The 18,335-nt window shown below is 47.5% G+C and overlaps 1 protein-coding gene across 1 annotated transcript in view; it reads right to left on the bottom strand.

The window, feature by feature from the left end:
• USP22 (ubiquitin specific peptidase 22) overlaps positions 1-18,335 on the bottom strand; it is an 84,181-nt gene that overhangs the window by 29,659 nt on the left and 36,187 nt on the right. The window contains exons 3-6 of the mRNA XM_059668328.1: positions 5,538-5,651; positions 2,923-3,024; positions 1,931-2,100; positions 554-701 (exon numbers count right to left, since the gene is read on the bottom strand). Of these exons, the coding sequence (XP_059524311.1) occupies positions 554-701; positions 1,931-2,100; positions 2,923-3,024; positions 5,538-5,651 (534 nt within the window). The remainder of the gene's footprint in view (positions 1-553; positions 702-1,930; positions 2,101-2,922; positions 3,025-5,537; positions 5,652-18,335) is intronic.

Genomic DNA, 18,335 nt, shown 5'->3' with positions numbered 1-18,335 from the left:
GCCGTGTGCACAGCTCTCTGTGGCTTTAGAGCAACTCTGGTCTTCCTGGAAGCCCCACAGGGGAGAGGACTCTATGGCTAAGCTGTGCTGAGAGCCCATGTGAAGCTGCTGGCTGAGGGGCTGCAGCAGTTGCAGATGGGGGGTGGGGGGGGGTGGCGTGGACCCGGCAGCCAAGGACTCAAGGCAGAGGGACAGGGAGAGAGGGGTGGGGAGACAGGGGCAGGAAGAGAGGGACGGGGGGGGCGGGGGGAGAAAAGGACAGGAGCTCACTGTTGACCGGCACAGGCTGCCAAGGACCACCGGTTATGCTGCTCTACCCCCAGGAGGGTCGGGAGACAACACTGGAAACTACTGCTCCTCTTGAGAAAACAAACTATAAAGAACCTCTTTAGGGTAATTGCAGTTTTTCTTATTGGGGGAAACAAATCCAATTTGAACATGTGGGCTGCGCCCCGTTGTGCAGAAGCGCACACTTGCCCTCCACCGCCCCCACCCCGTGAGTAGACGCAGGCCCCACCTTTGCAGTGCCTCCCCCCACCGCCCCGGACCCCACCTTTGCAATGACGGTGCAGCACATCCAGGGCGGCTATGAGGAACTCGTGTGCGTCCTGCTGCTCGTACCCTGCCAGGTGCCGGGCGTGCGTCCACACCAGGTGCAGCAGTTTGTATGGGATGTGGGGGGAGCGGTGCCCCGAGTAAAACTGCAGAGGAAACAAAACCACTTGTCAGGAGCAAGTGCTGCACTATGCATGCGCGCGCGCGCGCGCACACACACACACACACACACACACACACACACACACGAAAACACTTAACAGCTGCCTGGAATGTCCACTTCCTGGGCTTCCTGAGCCTGGGTATGGTTTTCGATAAGCCTAGGTGTTGAGTTACGACATGTCTGTCAAGAGAAACAGTCTATACACTAACAGGTGAATTCTGCTGCTTCAAAAATGTACCTTAATGAACCCGATCGATCCTGTTTGAATGGATCAACCAACGTGCCCAGGGAAAATGCCGAAACCCACACCTAAAGGTGACACACCCGCCCAGTCGTTTCTCACTTAAACCCATCTTCCTCCTGTGTGGGCCCAACGCATTCATTCAGTGTGCTCACTGCTGTGGTCCCAGCAGCCACGGGCTGGCTGTGGGCATGAGGGAAACAGGCCAGATGGGCAACGGCTCCAGCTTTGCAGGCCAGGTGGTCTCGGCAGCAACTGTCCACTAGTCCCACCTCCTCTGATGCAGCATGAAAGCAGCCATGCCCAGGATGTGGGAGAGCGGGCACGGCAACACTGCCATCAAAGGTGATCAACAAACAGACCAGGCCGTCTGCAGGCTCCTGTGTGAGACACCTGGAGCCGTGCAGACCATCCCAGCAGCCTGTGGGGTGGGCAGCAGTCCATTCTGTAGTTGGGTGCCTGAGCTGCTTTCGCTCTGAGAGGCTTTGCTGAGGTTGCCAACCTGAGTGCCAATGGTCCACCCAAGGTGCTAGGGCGGTCACACCACCAGTGCTGGTCAGGGACAGACATGGACAGCACAGAATGAGTGTCGCCCATGATCCAGCCCGGGAGCAGAGGCTGGTGAGAGGACAGACAGGATGCTGCACTCAGAATGCCCAGCAACAGGAGAGATCCATGCTCCTGAGACAGGGCAAGGAAGTGATGCACACATGTCCACACACCTGACTGCACGCCAGGTGGCAGACGACAGGGAGGGGTCAGTACTTGCGGACCAATATCAGCCTCTTCTCATTCTCTAAGACACCTTCGTGCCAATGGTCAATGGTCTCCTATCTAATGATTCTTTTTGGAAAGACGTAAGCCTTCCACAATGAACACGCCTTCCTTTATCCTATTGCAGGCAACCGGTTTTCTTAAGGGAAAGAAAAAACCACGTGGTTTCAGGAGCACTCTGTGCACCTGCAGCTCACCTCCTGGAAGAGGGAGGACATCTCGCACACCAGGCAGGAGCTGGGGCTCTGCATCTCGCAGCGGTGCCGGTCTGAGAGGAAGAAGTCGCGCAGCAGCGGCGTGTGCGTGAGCGCCTGCACGATGCAGTTCATGAAGCACGTGTTGCCCAGGTTGATCAGCCCTCGCAGCCCTGGGGGGCAGACAGGAGGCGGTGACAGGGCATTTGCCTGCAGGACTCACCCCACGGTACCACAAGCTCCTTCACATTCACGTGTCCGCTTCCCTTTACTCATCCATTCAGGAAGAAATTTAATATTTTTATGCCACTTTTATGTAAACTATACTGAGGAATGTTCGTCATCATCACTCCCCAACCCTGGCCCCCACTTTAGCCATTGTTTTTGACAAAGTTACCCTAAGATAGTCTTTTATTTTATTTATTGATTTCAGAGAGGAAGGGAGAGGGAAAGAGAAACATCAATGATGAGAGAGCATCACTGATAGGCTGCCTCATACACGCCCCCGACTGGGGATCGCGCCCGCAACCCAGGCATGTGCCCTTGACCAGAATCGAACCTGGGACCCTTCAGTCTGCAGGCTGACGCTCCATATACTGAGCCAAATCGGCTAGGGCCTAAAGATGTTCAGGCAACAAGACAAGTCAGAATGGAGCCCCTCTAACAACAAAAATAGCTTTTAAAAAAGCTTCTATTTCTTCAACTGTTAGGAAACCCAGAGGAAAATTCACACATATCACTGTGAGCCTCAGCCTGGTGAGAGTACACCTGAGCCTTTGCACACGGGGACTTTCAGGGGTAGCAACTGTTCTCCCCATCCCTGCACCCCAAGCCTGCTCCAGGAGCTCAAGAGGTGGCTGGTGAGAGAATGGGAGAGTTATTCAGGGCAGGGCACAGGGCACTGTGCTATGAGACCATTTTTCACAATAATGTTAACCCTCAGCAAGAAGCCTAACTGGGAGTAACCTCAGACCAGCGCCAGCACTGCCACCCACCTATGGTGCAGTTGGAGGTGATCTTCCGCCGTTTGGGGTTGTGTTTCAGCAGCTCGAGCTCCCGCTTGCTGGGTTCCCATGTTGAAAACTTCTCTCCCACACCTACAGAGGAGACAGGCCCGGCGCTCTGAGTTGAATCTGAAACGAGTGTGCTTAGGGGCACATGGCGGTGATGTACTATTGTCAGGCTTCAAAGATATTTCAAAGAGGGACAGCCATACTCTAAGGATAAAGCCTGTTTGGCTGCAACAGGCTGAACCACACGAAGGAGTTTCTCAGAGGCTGTGCTGTGAATGAGCTGCTTCCTGCAAGGAAAGCAACGCCCCCATGAAAGCAGTCCAGCTCCAATGCCAGGGCCTTCCCAAGCCTCACCCCTGAGCAGAGCCCACAGCCTCAGCGCCCAGGGAGTGCACAGCAGTTTAGATGAGGGATTCTCCAGCCAATGAGCAAAACTGATAGAACATGGATTTTGAAAAATATATTTTGAAAAATATATCTTGTTGAGATGTACCCTTTAAAGATTTAAACCGAAGACAAAGCTGTAAATGCTAGTAAGTGTCACATCTCACCCACCACACCCCATGTCCACACGGGCACTTGCTCCGTGCCCCTAAACGCCTGCACAGTGACCGACAGGACAGCACCTGGCGGACTGAGGGCCCTGCAGCGAGGCCTGCGGAACACTGGCTTGCTCCGCACCTGCAGGCCGTGGCCGTGTGGTCAGTGCTCTGCACAGAGAAACAGCCCCTCAGACCCCGGGCAATGCTACTCCACTTCCGGGGGAAAGAGCAGGAAGCTGCAGTTACAGTCGTTCTCCAGAGAAGATCTGTTAGACACAAGGAATTCTGATCACACCGTGTCTGTGCTTCCTTTCTCAAAAACAAGGGGCTGTTTGTAAAGCAGAGCACGCAGGCCAGTTCTGTGAGCCGATGTGGCTACGCTCCCTCCGTAAGCACTGGCGGGCTGCCGGCTGAGACAAGCTCACCAGCCACATGGGGGCACGCTCCACCGCTGTCCTAACAGCACCAGCACACATTGGAAATGAAAACTAATAAAGGGGGGAATCAGGGTGACCAAAAAGAAATGCCTGAACAATTCAGAAAATGGGTGCACTCGCTTGTGTGTGTCCTTGCTTCTATGCCCGACGAAGTCGTGTATGTGGGTGGAAGCCACGCAGACAGAAGCCCACAATGGCAACAGCCCCAAGGCCCTGCACAGAGGGTGCTGTGGAAGTGGCGGATTATTACATTTTCCATCTGGCAATCTTAATTCTGCTAACAGAGATTAAACACAACCCAAACAGTTAAGTTTTAAAAGAGATTCTATAATAATTTAATCAGAAAGCAGTCAGCCCTCCTGAAAGAAGCCAGGTACCTACATTTTTTGGCCAGAGCTGTCTATTTTTGTTTTATTAGAACACAGACCGACATGAAATAAGTATTCATTTTCCAAATTCTTAACCATTTCATAAATAAGTTAACATTTTACAGAATGTTGCATTGAATAAGATAAAAATATACACATCTATTTTGCCTGGAGCAAGCTGGAGGAAAATACTTGCAGGACTCCTATGTCTGAACTGTATCTAGAGCGTTCTGTCCTGTGCTTCCTGCGTTGGTGAGGTGAAGGAGCAGCATGCCTGAAGGGATGCCACTGGGCCGGAAGTTTACTTACCTGAAGAGAAGGCCCTGCCCTGGCTGGCCCAAGTTCTCATGGTAATAAAACATCCTCTCCTCCCCAAATCCTTCGCTACAATGAGCCCGTTTAGTCTCAACTTCCCGTCCACTCCGCATGCATCACCCAGGGAAGACCTGCAGGCCGGCTAGGAACTCTCTTGCTCTCATCACCCCTTCGCACTCCCCGCAGTCTATGTGCTCTTTTACTGAAGACGAGTTTAAGAGAGTTTTCCCGCGCATCCCTCTGCAGTTTGATGCCTTAACATGTCAATCCCCGAAAGACTTCTTCAGGGCACAGCTGGTGGTTTTTACGTTCAGGAGTAGGAACCATCCGGTTCTGGAATGTTCAAAATGCTGAGTAGGATGAGAGGCGTTCCCAACGGGCTCCGTCCCTGGGGCCCAGGAAGGGCCTATCCTCTCCTCCAGGGGCAGCCCAGGCACATACACGTTTAAGATCACCGAGGCGAGCCCGCTCTCTGGAATCTTGGAGAGGGAGGCAGACTGCTCATGGGGACCCGCTGCTGTCCCTGTGACTGTGCCGCAGATGGGAGAACTAAGTGTGGGTGCACATTTTCTCTCAAGCCCAAAGAGCCCCCCAACAGCCACAGGCCCTGGGGGCCCAGGGCAAGGACAGCTCTGGGAGGCTGTGAGACTGATGGGCCTCTGCACCTGAGGGCAGCCTGCAGCCCAGGTTGCCTCCGAGGGGCCTGTGGGAGGGCGCTGCCCGCAGGAGGGAGGCACAGCTGTCTGTGGGGGAAGTGGACAGGGTGTTGTCTTTCCAACAAATAGCAAAACTCCAGCTGCTACCGTACCTGCCCTGCCTCCCTACACGGCCCCTCCCTAGATAACTGGTCTTCCTCTTGGTGAGCTTCACCCTGATGGGCGTGAGGAATGCAGGGCAGGGAAGCCAGGGGGCAGGGAAACCGGGGCGAGACCCACCTTGCAGTTTCCAAGCTTTCCGCTGCTCCTCCTTGGCGATGGTCTCCATGTCCTTGTCATAGATGTAGTCCTGGCACAGGAAGCAGTAGATGCCTCCATACATCAGTTCTATGGCTGAATAGACAAGGAAGAACGAGAGACAAAGGAATGAAAGATGAAAGGTAATGCTTCAGAACACCTATCAGATACCCAGGGCTTCAGGCGCCGGCTGTGGGCAGCATTTCCCACTCTCCAGTCGCAAAGCCCTGTCACTGCAAAGGTCTCCCTCCGCCCACTTCAGAAGGCATGTCCCACGCAGACGACGCGGGCCTCTCTCCTCGGGACACTCCCCACAGGCTGAGGTGCCACATCCACAGTTTAAAAAGAACTATGTATAGTCAAGTATCTGAAAGAGTAACATTTAAAACAAGGGAAACTCTCACTGCGTTTTAAATCAGAATTCTTGCCCTGACATGCAGTAACCATGTTTTCCTACATCTGGAATCCCGGTCCTATTACAAAAGGAATGCAGGGGTTGTTTCCTGCTCTTATTTTGAGGAGAGCAGTCAGTTACCCTCTGACCAAACAGTGCTGACTTCTTGACCAGAGCTGCCTGTTACCCACCTCGAGTGGGTCCTGTGCGCTTTCCCAATCTCTGTAAAATAGAGAGACAGCGGACTCCAAATTAGCTCATTATAGAGATAAATAAGATGAAGCCCTTTGAGCAATGGACAGTTGAATTGAATGAATCTCAATTCAACCATTTAAAGGAATTATTCTGGCTTGGAGTCAACAAGCATTATCAGAGATTTGAGAGGCAATAGCATGGAGGGAACAGCACAAATTCAGAGTAACTGTCATTAGAGCTCTGCACTGGTAGCTATGTTCATTGATAAATTACTGCCCCCCGAGCCTGCCCCCTCTGGCATTATGGGGCAGCGACAGCACGGACACCTCCCAGTCCTGTACGGTAACTGATCAGCGCACGTGCACCGGCGGCACGACCTGGTGCGCAGCCACATCCTAGTGAACCGCAGCTCCTCCCAGTCCGTCTCCCGTGACCACGACTCAGCTCAGCAGCACTGGCAGGCCTGCCAGGTCCTCTGAAACGGGCCCATTACAACACACCTGGCAGGACAGGAGCCCCACGCCTCCCCTTTACCCTCCCCAACACTGAGACTCCGACACTCGCTGCAAGTCCGAGCGCTCAGCCAGCGCCCTTGTCACCACAGGCTAAAGGCACAGTCCTGCATGGGACAAGCTAAACAAGGAGAAAAAACGTTTTCAGAAAAGTAAAGGCATTCTATGAAAAATACGCCAAGCAGACAGCCTGGGAGAGGGGTGCCACTGCTCAGTGCGCTTTCCACAGCAACAGCTCATCACCGTGGAAACCAACGTGGACGGATCAACAGTGGGCAGGACAGGCTTCTCAACCAACGGTGCTGGGACAACGAGGTCTCCACAGGCCACAGTGAGGCTGGACCAGGGGCGGGCAAACGTTTTGACTCGAGGGCCACAATGGGAGGGCCGGAACAAAAGCATGGATGGAGTGTTTGTGTGAACTAATATAAATTCAAAGTGAACATCATTACATAAAAGGGTACGGTCTTTTTTTTTTTTTCTTAGTTTTATTCATTTCAAACGGCCGTAGTTTGCCTACGGCTGGGCTGGACCCTCACCCAACCCACAAACACCCACTCAAACTGGACCTGTGACCTAAACACAAGAGCTAGTTCATTAGCCTGAGAGACGCAGGAGCAAGTCTTTATGGACCGACATATGGAACACCACGAGCACGAGCACCACAGGGAAAAGGGTAAACTGGGCTTCATCCAAACTGAACTCTGTGCGTCAAAGACACACTAAGAAAGGGGAGCGACCCCTACCGGACGCACCACCACCTGCAGACGGTGAATAGGAGAGGACTGACTCTCCTCCACACCCTGTCACTTAGAGGAAGACATCCGTGCACACAGAGCTTCTACACGATGGGTTACCGTGGCACTGTTCATAAGAACCAACCCAACGTCTCTCGGTGGACGAATAAACAGACTGTGGTAAAGCTCCACAACAGGCGTACGAAGGAATGATGGTGGAACGTAGTTCTCAAACTTCATTCATTCCGGAGGCTGTTAGAGAAGCTATATGATCGAAAACGGAACCATCTTTTATGTCCTGGAATTCATCTTTTATCTTATGTAATTAATTTTCATCTATTCACTTTTTATCTAATGTAATCCCCTTTACCTAATGTAATTCAATTTTATCTAACGTAAATGGGACGAACCCACTCCTGACCCCCAAATGATTCCCCCTTAACCTTACTTATATACAGTTCAATGTTAACGTACAGTTCAATCTATAAACACTGCTTTCCTTACAGTATGGAGCCACCCCTACGAGCCCTAGCGCGTCACTGTCAGCATCGCCGGCTGTCTCTCCGTCAGGTGCAGCACCCTTGCTTGTCTATGCATCACGTCTCTGCAAGGCTGTCCCTGGCTAACGCTTTTCGGCTGCTTTTCCTTTATCCACGTCAACAGCAGCGCTCCGACCCCTTCGGCGGCCTGTGGTCACGGTTTCTTCCACACCCTCAGGAACATCAGCATCGTGACGGCCTCCTAGTGATTTAAAGTTGTGCTCATGGTTGATCTCCCGAAAACAAAAGCATTCTCTCCTGTTGGTTGCCTGAGACGCTTTTTGTCACGCTGAGGTCAGGTAGAAAACAGAAGTTTGGTTCAACAACTGGAGACATTTTATCTATGAACAACTTGGTCGAGAACAAATTATTCGAGATGGGAAACGATCGACAAACGAGTTTTGACTGTACTGACACGAGACAACATGGATGAACCCCAAACTTCCTCACTGTCCCATTATGAGAATAAACAATCTTTTTTGTCCAAGAAGGGAGTGTAGGCAGACTCGTGTGACAGGCAGATCCCTGGGGGCCGTCATTGTGAAATGGCAAAGGTAAACCCCTCCCTTTAAATTAGCCAATCGCGCAAGACGGGAGCCTGAGCTCCAATCAAGAGTGAGGGGCAGGTCACGTGCATCAGGCACAAACGCCCAAGCAGACACACTCAGCCTGCGTGCTCCCGCCTGTGCATGCACCAATCCTGCAGGAGGAGAGACATCTGCCTTGCTGCCTGGCTCCCAGTGTCCTTTCAGTTCTACCAGGGCCCCTGATTTGGGGGCTCATGCAGGATTCCGTTGGTCACAACAGGGGGGCCTTGGACCCCTCTCCCGAGGAGGTGCGCCCCACTGCCAAGTTGCGGCAGCCTCGGTGAGGAGGGACAGCTATTACCCCTGGGCCACTACGAGCTCGGATCGAGAGTCAGCCAGCAACATGAGAAGGGCCCAAGCAAGAACTGCGGCAATCAGGTAGGCCCATGCATGAGCCAAGGTGGGGAATTGGACTGAGTACTACTTTGGTGGCTGAGTATCCTAAGAAGTTGGGTATATGTGACTGCGATGTGTCTTGGACATGAAGCAAATGTGGAGTTCTGATCTGCGGGTTCTGTTCTCCCACAAGGGAAGCAGCCAGAGAGGGACGAAGTGAATCTCAGGGAATGCAAGAAATCTCCAATATGGGAGGTTGAACACGTAATCATAAAGGACTTTCCGAGAATAGGAACCAAACATTATAGGTCTAGGGAATAGAATATATCCCCCAAACAGTCGACGGAAAGAATGCTGAGGTTCTGGGGAAGGGCAGCACCCAAACCAGGGACAGGAGATATTGCTCTGCTTCGGTGGTTTTTTCATACAGGGCATTCTGTGGTGTCTGTGGGTCATGCATGCCTGTATAAGTGTTTCTGTTGATGTTTTGTGTCTCTTTGTTGTTTGGTTTAATTTGTTTAAAGATCGGGCACGTCCTGCTTTGGGGGAGCCCAGCTACTGTGGCGAGGATGAACATGTGGCAGAGATGGCAGGAATGTCTCAGCAGCTGCCAAGAATTCTTAGTCTTGGGGACTCTTCCTTCCTGCTCTCCCTCTTAGGGTGTCAGCCACCAGAAACATAGCTAGGGTGGTTTCTGTCTGTGTATGTGTAATGTAATTTTGGTTAACGAGTTACTTTGCTTGCTTGCTATATTTTAGGGAACTCAGTTAGTCATGGGGAAGTAGGGATTACAGGCATGGGGAAGTAAGAAATGGGGACTAAGGTGGAACTCCATTGTTTGGGCAACAAGGTTAATGCTTCCATGATGGTGGGCAGTTCTTGAATGAGAATCCAAGGTTGACCCCCAGGTCCCGGAGGCATGTAACTTGAAACTTTGAGTTTGCTGGGTCAAATGGTAAAAATTATTCATCTGAGTTTGCCTCCTATGGAGAATAAGTATTGTTTGGTGGTCCACTGTAAATTGTGGATGGGTTAATTATACTTACTACTAGAGGCCCAATGCACGAAATTCGTGAAAAAGTAGGCTTTCCTTCCCCCGGCTGCCAGCACCAGCCTTCTGTCTGGCACCCAGGACCCAGGCTTCCCCTCACAGCCCTGGCCTCGTCCAGAAAGTCATCTGGTCTAATTAGCATATTACTAGTTATTAGTTATTATAGATGACCAGCAAAGCCTTGTTAACTATACTCAAGATGAGTTAAAGGGATAGCTGAACAATTAGATGTCACCAGCAGGATGGCATGGGAGAATATGTTGGCCTTGGATAGGATTCTGGAAGAAAAAGGAGGAGTTTGTGTATGTTGTACATTTGTCCCTGACAACACAGTCAGACAGAACCATCAGTAAAGCCCTACAGCAGTGGTTCTCAACCTTGGCTGCACATTAGAATCACCTGGGAATCTTTTTAAAATCCTGATTTCTGGGCCTCATCCTCCGGAAATTCTATTTCTTTGTTATGGGGTGGGGCCACAACATTAGTAACAAAGAAACAGAATTTCCGGAGGATGAGGCCCAGAAATCAGGATTTTAAAAAGATTCCGAGCACCGGGATTCTAATGTGCAGCCAAGGTTGAGAACCACTGCCCTATAGGGATTAACAACTCTAGCTAATGAGTGAGCAGGGAATCCTGAAGCTGAGAATCCTTTCTCCGATTTAGCAATGGTTTGGAAAGAGGAAGGGAATGATGGTATCCACATTCACCTCTTTGATTCGGAGTTACAGTGATGGGATGTTATATCATCCATGTATTAGAGGTACTATCCAAAGGTTAATGGAAACCGCATTGACCAAATAGCAAAATCTTTTAGATACTGCAGAGCATGAAAGTCAGACTGTTAGCCAAGTTTGAAGAAAAGAGTTAAATTAAAAGGGGGGGGGGGGGGGTTGTGAGAATAAACAAATCATCTTTTCTGTTAAAGAAGGAAGTTTAGGCAGCCTCGCCTGACATGCAGCTCCCCTGTGGGCAGCCATGTGGAACAGCAAAGGTCAACACCTTTCTTTAATTTAGTAAATCGTGCAAGACTGTGGGCCTAAGCTCTTCCAATCAAGAGTGAGGCACAGATCGCGTGCATGAGGAATAAAAGCCCGAGCCGACGCCCACTCAGGGTAAACATGCCCCCAGACCATGTGCCTGCACACCCTCCTGCAGGAGGAAAGATACGTGCCTTGCTGACTGGCTCCTGAGGATCCTGTGTGCCTCCCAGGCCTCCTGGTTTGGGGGCTCGACTTATTTACAGTAACATCACGCTGTACTGGATGTTCCCTAGAAGGCTGAAGAGCTTGGCCACAAGGTGAGGCTCCTTGCTCCTCCTCCATGCTGCTCCACTGCACTGCCCGTGAGTACCTGGTACAACACCCTCCATAAAATGACAGCCAACGTGTAACAGCCTATGAAGTTGCTCAGAGTATAACGGGCGGGAAGAGAAGAGGGAGAGGCACAGGGAAAGAATGAAGCTCACTCTCAGAAAGTCAGGAAAGACCAAGACACATGTAAGGCTTTAAGTCTGGGCAACCATCTCCATCTTCCTTCTCCAGCAGTTTCAACTCCCGCCTCCCTGTCTGCTCCCTCCCTCTTCGCCAACTGGACACACAACACTACTTTCTAGCTTTAACACAGATACAAACCATTCCATATCATGGACTCAACAAAGCTAGATCTTTCCTTCATTTCATGAGTTGCTTCATTTTTTTTAAAAAATCATAATTGTTGAAAGTATTACATACGTTCCCCTTTTCTCCCCATTGACCCCCCTCCAGCACACCCCTGCCCCAAACCTTCACCACCCTGTTGTCTCTGTCCATGGGTTATAGAGTACACATGTGCATACAAGGTCTTTGATTTAACTATCTCACACCCACCCACCATTCTTCCCACCCCCGCCCCCGCTTCCTTCTAAGATTCCGCACTCTATTCCATGCTTCCATGTCTCTGGATCTATTCCGTTCATCTTTATTTCATTAGATCCCACATATAAGTGAGATAATGTGATACTTGTCTTTCTCTGATTGACTTATTTCACTTAGCATGATACTCTCCAGGTCCCTCCATGCTATCTCAAAGGGTAACAGATTCTTCTTTGTTATTGCTGCATAGTACTACCTGGTATAGATGTACCATGGTTTTTTTATCCACTCATTTACTGATGGGCACTTGGGCTGTTTCCAGGTCTTAGCTATTGTAAATTGTGCTGCTATGAACATAGGGGTGCATACATTCTTTCTGATTGGTGCTTCAGGTTTCTTATGATATACTAGAAGCCTGATACACGAAATTCCTGCAAGGGGCTCTTCCCTCGCAGCCCCAGCTGCCTCAGCTGGCCCTCGCAGCCCTGACTTTGTCCAGAATGTCTTCTGGACGGTCGTTCTGCTGTTCTGTCTAATTAGCATGTTAGCTCTTTATTATAAAGGATTCCAAGAAGTGGGATCACTGGTCAAATGGCAGTTCAATATTTAATTTCTTGAGGGAGCTCCATATTGTTTTTCATAATGGCTGCACCAGTCTGCATTCCCACCATCAGTGCTCTAGGGTTCCCTTTTCTTCACATCCTCACCAGCACTTGTCATTTGTTGATTTTGTTGATGGTAGCCATTCTGACAGGTGTGAGGTGATACCTTATTATCTAATTTGCATCTCTCTGATGATCAGTGACTTTGAGCATTTTTTCATATGTCCCTTGGCCATCTGCATGTCTACTTTGGAGAAGTGTCTATTTAGGTCCTTTGCCATTTTTTAACTGGATTGTCTTCCTTTTGTGAAGTTGTATGAGTTCCTTATATATTTTGGATATTAACACTCTATCAGATGCATCCTTGCCAAATATGTTCTCCCATTCAGTGGGCTCCCTTTCATTTTGTTGAGGTTTCTTTTGCTGTACAGAAGCTTTTTATTTTGCTGTAGTCCCATTTGTTTATTTTCTCCTTAGTTTCCTTTGCCCTAGGAGATGTATTCAAAAACATATTGCTATGAGAGTTGTCTGAGATTTTGCTGCCCAAAAGTTTCTTCTAGGATTTTTATGGTTTCATGTCTTACATTTAAGTCTTTTGTCCATTTTGAGTTTATTCTTCTGTATGGCATGAGTTCATGGTCTAGTTTCATTTTCCCCCATGTTTCTTTCCAGTTTTCTCAACACTAATTATTGAAGACACTATCTTGACTCCATTGTATATACTCTTGCCTCCTTTGTCAAGTATTAATTGAGCATAATGGCTTGGGTCAATTTCTGGGATTTCCATTCTGTTCCATTTATCTATATGTCCGTTCTTGTGCCAGTATGGTGGCTTTGTAGTATAACTTGATATCCTGGTTTTGTGATTCCCCCAACTTTGTTCTTCTTTCTCAAGATTGCTGCAGCTATTCAGGGTCTTTTTTGGTTCCTTATACATTTTTGGAGTATATGTTCTAGATCTGTGAAATATGATGTTGGTTGCTTTTGCTTTTTCAATGTTTTTATTGATTTCAGATATGAAGGGAGGGGAAGACAGAGATAGAAACATCAATGATGAGAATCATTGATCAGCTACCTCCTGCATGCCTCACACTGGAGATCAAGTCCACAATGAGGGTGTGTACCCTCATGGGGAATCAAATTGTGACCCCCTGGTTCATGGGTCAACGCTCAACCACTTGCAACACTGGCGGGGTGGTATTTTAATAGGGTTTGTATTGAATCTGTAGATTGCCGTAGGTAATGTGGACATTTTAATGACATTAATTCTACCAACCCATGAACACATATTCTCGTCCACTTGTTTATAGCTTCCTCTATCTCTTTTATCAAAGTCCTGTAGTTTTCCAAGTACAAGTCTTTTACCTCGGTTAAATTTAATCCAAAGTATCTTAATTTTTTTGTTGCAATGGTAATTGGGTTTGTTTAGCTGCTCTTTCTGAGAATTCATTACTGATGTATAAAAAAGGCCATCAATTTTGGGGTGTTGATTTTGTATCCTGCTACATTGCCAAATTCATTTATTAAGTCTAGTTGTTTTTTGGTGGATTCTTTAGGGTTTTCTCTGTACAATATCATGTCATCAGCGAAATTTTATTTCCTTCTTTCCAATTTAAATGCCTTTTATTTATTCTTCTTTTCTGATAGTGGTGACTAGGGCTTCCAGTACTATGTTGAATGACAGTGGGGAAAGCGGACATCCCTGTCTTGTTTCAGTTCTTAGGGAAAATGGTTTTAGTTTATGCCCATTGAGTATGATGTTCGCTGTATATTCATAATGTACTAGAGGCCCGGTGCACGAAATTCGTTCATGGGAGCGAGGGGGATCCCCTCAGCCCAGCCTGCACCCTCTCCAATCTGAAACCCCTTGGGGGATGTCCAACTGCTGGTTTAGACCTGATCCCAGGGAACGGGCCTAAACTGGCAGGCAGTCATCCCTCTCACAATCCTGGAACGCTGCCTCCTAATAGATCACCTACCTGCCTGCCTGCCTGGTCGCCCCTAACTGACCCCCTCCTGCCGGCCTGATCATCCCTCACTGCATCTGTGTGCCAGCCTGATCACCCCTAACTGCCCCCCACCTTGCTGGCCAGGTCACTCCAAATTGCCCCCTCCCTGCTGGCCTGGTCGCTCCTAACTGCCACCACTGCAGGCCTGGTCACCCCTTACTGCCCCCCTTGCCGGCCAGGTCACCCCAAATGGCCCCTCTGGCAGCCTGGTCGCCCCTAACTGACCCCTCTGCCAAGCTGGTCACCCCTCACAGCCCCCCAGCCGTCCTGGTCGCCCCATGCAGCCTGCTATTCAGTCGTTTGCGGTTGTCCCTCACTAACCCCGCTGCCAGCCTGGTCGTAGGCAGCCATCTTGTGAGGGCATGAGGATTAATTTGCATATTACCCCTTTATTACATAGGATGGCCTTTATTGCCTTGCGGTATGATCCCTCTAGTACCACTAGGTTCAGAGGTTTTATAAAAAATGGGTGTTAGATTTTGTCGAATGCTTTTTCTATCTGTTGATATGATCATGTGACTTTATCTTTCAATTTGTTTATGAGCTGTATCATGCTTATTGATTTGCAAATATTGTACCAGACTTGCATCCTTGGAATAAACCCCACTTGGTCATGGTGTATGATCTTTTTAATATATTGCTGGATACAATTTAATATTTTGTTGAACTTTAGCATCTATGTTCATCAGAGATATTGGCCTTAAATTCTCTTTGTAGTGTCTTTATCTGGTTTTGGAATTAGGATAATACTGGCCTCATAAAAAGAGCTTGGAAGCATTCCTTCCTCTTGGTTTTTTGGAATAGCTGTGGAATATAGGTGTCAGTTCTTCTTTCCATGTTTGGCAAAACTCTGTGAAGCCATCCAGAACTGGGCATTTGTTTGTTGGGAGTTTAGTTATGACAGCTATTTCATCAGTGTTATTGGCCTATTCAAGTTTCTGATTCTTATTCATTCAGTTTTGAGAGATTGTATTTTTCTTGGAATTTATCCATTTCATCCACATTGTCCAGTTTGTTGGCATATAGTTGTTCATAGTATTTTCTTTCAAACCTTTGCATTTCTGTCATGTACGAAGACACTTCTCCACTGTTTCTGATTTTATTGATTTGGGTCCTCTCTGTTTCTTGTTGAGTTTGGCTAACACTTCAGCAATCTTGTATATCCATTCAAAGAACCAGTTCTTAGTTTCATTGCTTTTTTTGTATTGTCTTTTTAGTCTATGCCATTATTTCTGCTCCAATCTTTATTATTTCCTTCCTTGTACTTACTCTGGGCTTTTCTTGTTGTTTTCTTTCTAGTTCTTTAAGTCATAGGGTTAAATAGTTTATTATTGATTTTTCTTCTTTTTTGAGGTAGGTATAAAGAGCTACGAACTTACCTCAGAATTGCTCTTGCTGTGTTCCAGACATTTTGGCTTTTTATGTGTTCATTTTCATTTGTTTCCAGGATCTTTATTTCTTTTTTAATCTCACTGGTAACCCATTCATCATCATTTAATAACATGCTATTTAGCCTCCATGTGTTTGAATGTTTTGGGGGTGTTTTTACTTTAGTTAATTTCTAATTTCATTCCACTGTGATCTCAGAAGATGTTTGATACGATTTCAGTTTCCTTGAATTTGTAGAGGCCTGTTTTGTGTCCTAACATGTGGTCTATCTTTGTGAATGATCCATGTGCACTTGAGAAGAATGTATATTCTACAGCTTTGGTGTGAAATGTGCTATAAATGTCAATTATATATATCTGATTAGTGTGTCCTTTAGAATCACTGTTTCCTTGTTAATTTTTTCTCTGCGAGATATATTCAGTGAAGTTAATGGGGTGTTCAAATCACCTACTGTAACTGTATTGTTGTTGATCTTTCCTTTAAAGCCCTCTAGGAGTTTTTTCATATATTTAGGTGCTCCTATATTGGGTGCATATATGTTTACCAGGGCTCTATCCTCTTGTAACAATCCCTTTAATATTATATAGTGACCTTTGTTGTCTCTTGTGACGGCCTTCATTTTTAAGTCTATTTTGTCAGATGTTTTGCTACCCAAGCTTTTTTCCCTTTCCCATTCCTTCACTTTCATCTTGTGTCTTTTGTTCTGTGGTTGATCTCTTGTAGACAGCATAGAGTTGGCTTTTTTATCCAGTCAGCTGCCCTATGTGTTTTGACTGGAGCATTAATCCATTTAAATTTAAGGTTATTATTGGTAGGTAATTATTTATTGCCACTTTAATTCTCTATACCTATGTTTCTCTCTATATATATTTCTCAGCAGTCCCTTTAGCATTTCTTTAATGCTGGCTGGCTGGCTGATGATGAACTCCTTTAGCCTTTTTTTTGTTTCGGATTCTCTTTATCTCATCATGATTTGTTTCTTAAAAGAGACTTTAAAAAACTTTTTTCTAGCAAAAGTGGAGGCAGAGCCCAACCCCTGTGGATCAGCATTTGATCATCGGCCAACAGATCAATCATTGGTTAAATGCCTAGTCGGGCACATGCCTAGGCTGCAGGCTCAATCTCCAGTAGAGGGCATGCACAAGGCAGCCAATCGATGATGTTTCTTTCTCAGAGATATTTCTATTTCTCTATCTCACTTCCTCTCCCTCTAAAAATCAATAAAAAATAATTTTTAAAAAAATGGTGGCAGAGTTTATCCATCAGGTCGATTGATTGAATTAATACCATAAATTTCACAAGTGAGGCTTTTATATTTTATTTTTCAATTACAGTTTGCATTCAACATTTTGTCTTAGTTTCAGGTGTACAGTATAGCACTTAAGACAATCAGACTTTTCAAATTGTTCCTTTTTTTTTGTTTTTATTGATTTGAGAGGAACAAAGAAGGACAGAAAGCAATATTGTTTGCACCCATATATAACCCCCACAGGATCAAACCCGCAACCTGTACCTGTGTCCTGACTGGGAATCGAACCAGTGACCTTTCCATGCCTGGGATGATGCTCAACGAAGTGAACCACACTGGCCAGAGCCAAAGCGTTCCCCTTTGACATTTCAAGTACTTATCTGGCACCATGCAATGTTATTACAACACTAGAGGCCCAGTGCCTGAATTCATGTACCACTGGGGTCCCTCAGCCTGGCCTGCGGGATTAGGACTAAACCAGCTCTCTGACATCCGCTGAAGGGTCCTGGATTGTAAGAGGGCACAGCCCAGGCCAAGGGACCCCACTGGTGCACGATCAGGGCCGGAGAGGGACGCATGAGGTTGTCCAGCTGGGGAGAAACCGCAGGAGGGCTCCAGGGCGTGTCTGGCCTGTCTCGCTCAGTCCCAATCGGCCGGAACCCAGCAGCAAGCTAACCTACCGGTTGAAGCGTCTGCCCCTGGTGGTCTGTGCACATCACAGCGAGGGGTTGAGCAGACTTAGCATATCATTACCATATTATGCTTTGATTGGTTGAACGGACAATTGGATGACCAGACACTAAGCATATTAAGCTTTTATTCTATAGGATCATTGACTATATTCTTTATGCTATTCTATAGGACTCTGTGACTATCTTGTAACTGCCAGTTAGTACTTCTCAATCCCTTCATCTTTTTCACCACACCTCTCACATCCTCCCCTCTATCAGCCAATGCCGGGAGCCGGTCCATCCTTGCTGTTTCAAGGGACCTGGCATATATGGCATACGGTTCTTAATATGTTTGCTCACCTTCTTGGCACTATGTGTTTTAACCAAGGTCTCTGAGAAAGGTTGTTTTCCCCAGGTAGGGATTTTCCCCTGAAGTTAGGGAGGGAATAAAACCCCTCAACTAAGTGCCAGGCGGGTAATTAATCCCTTTAACTACGAACAATCATGCTTAAACTACATAATCTTTTCTCCCTGGAATGGAGATAAGAAACGCCCTAACCTTTGTAATAGAGATTGATAGGATTGAATCAACTGGTATAAATACAGTTGTAACAAGACAGAAACACTCAGAACTTAGAACAGAATCAAGAAGACAGAA

The sequence above is a fragment of the Myotis daubentonii genome, chromosome 16, assembly GCF_963259705.1.
Source record: "Myotis daubentonii chromosome 16, mMyoDau2.1, whole genome shotgun sequence".
Lineage (NCBI taxonomy): Eukaryota > Metazoa > Chordata > Mammalia > Chiroptera > Vespertilionidae > Myotis > Myotis daubentonii.
The sequence above is the reverse complement of the archived record's forward strand: the minus strand, read 5'-3'. Positions and strand labels throughout refer to the sequence as shown.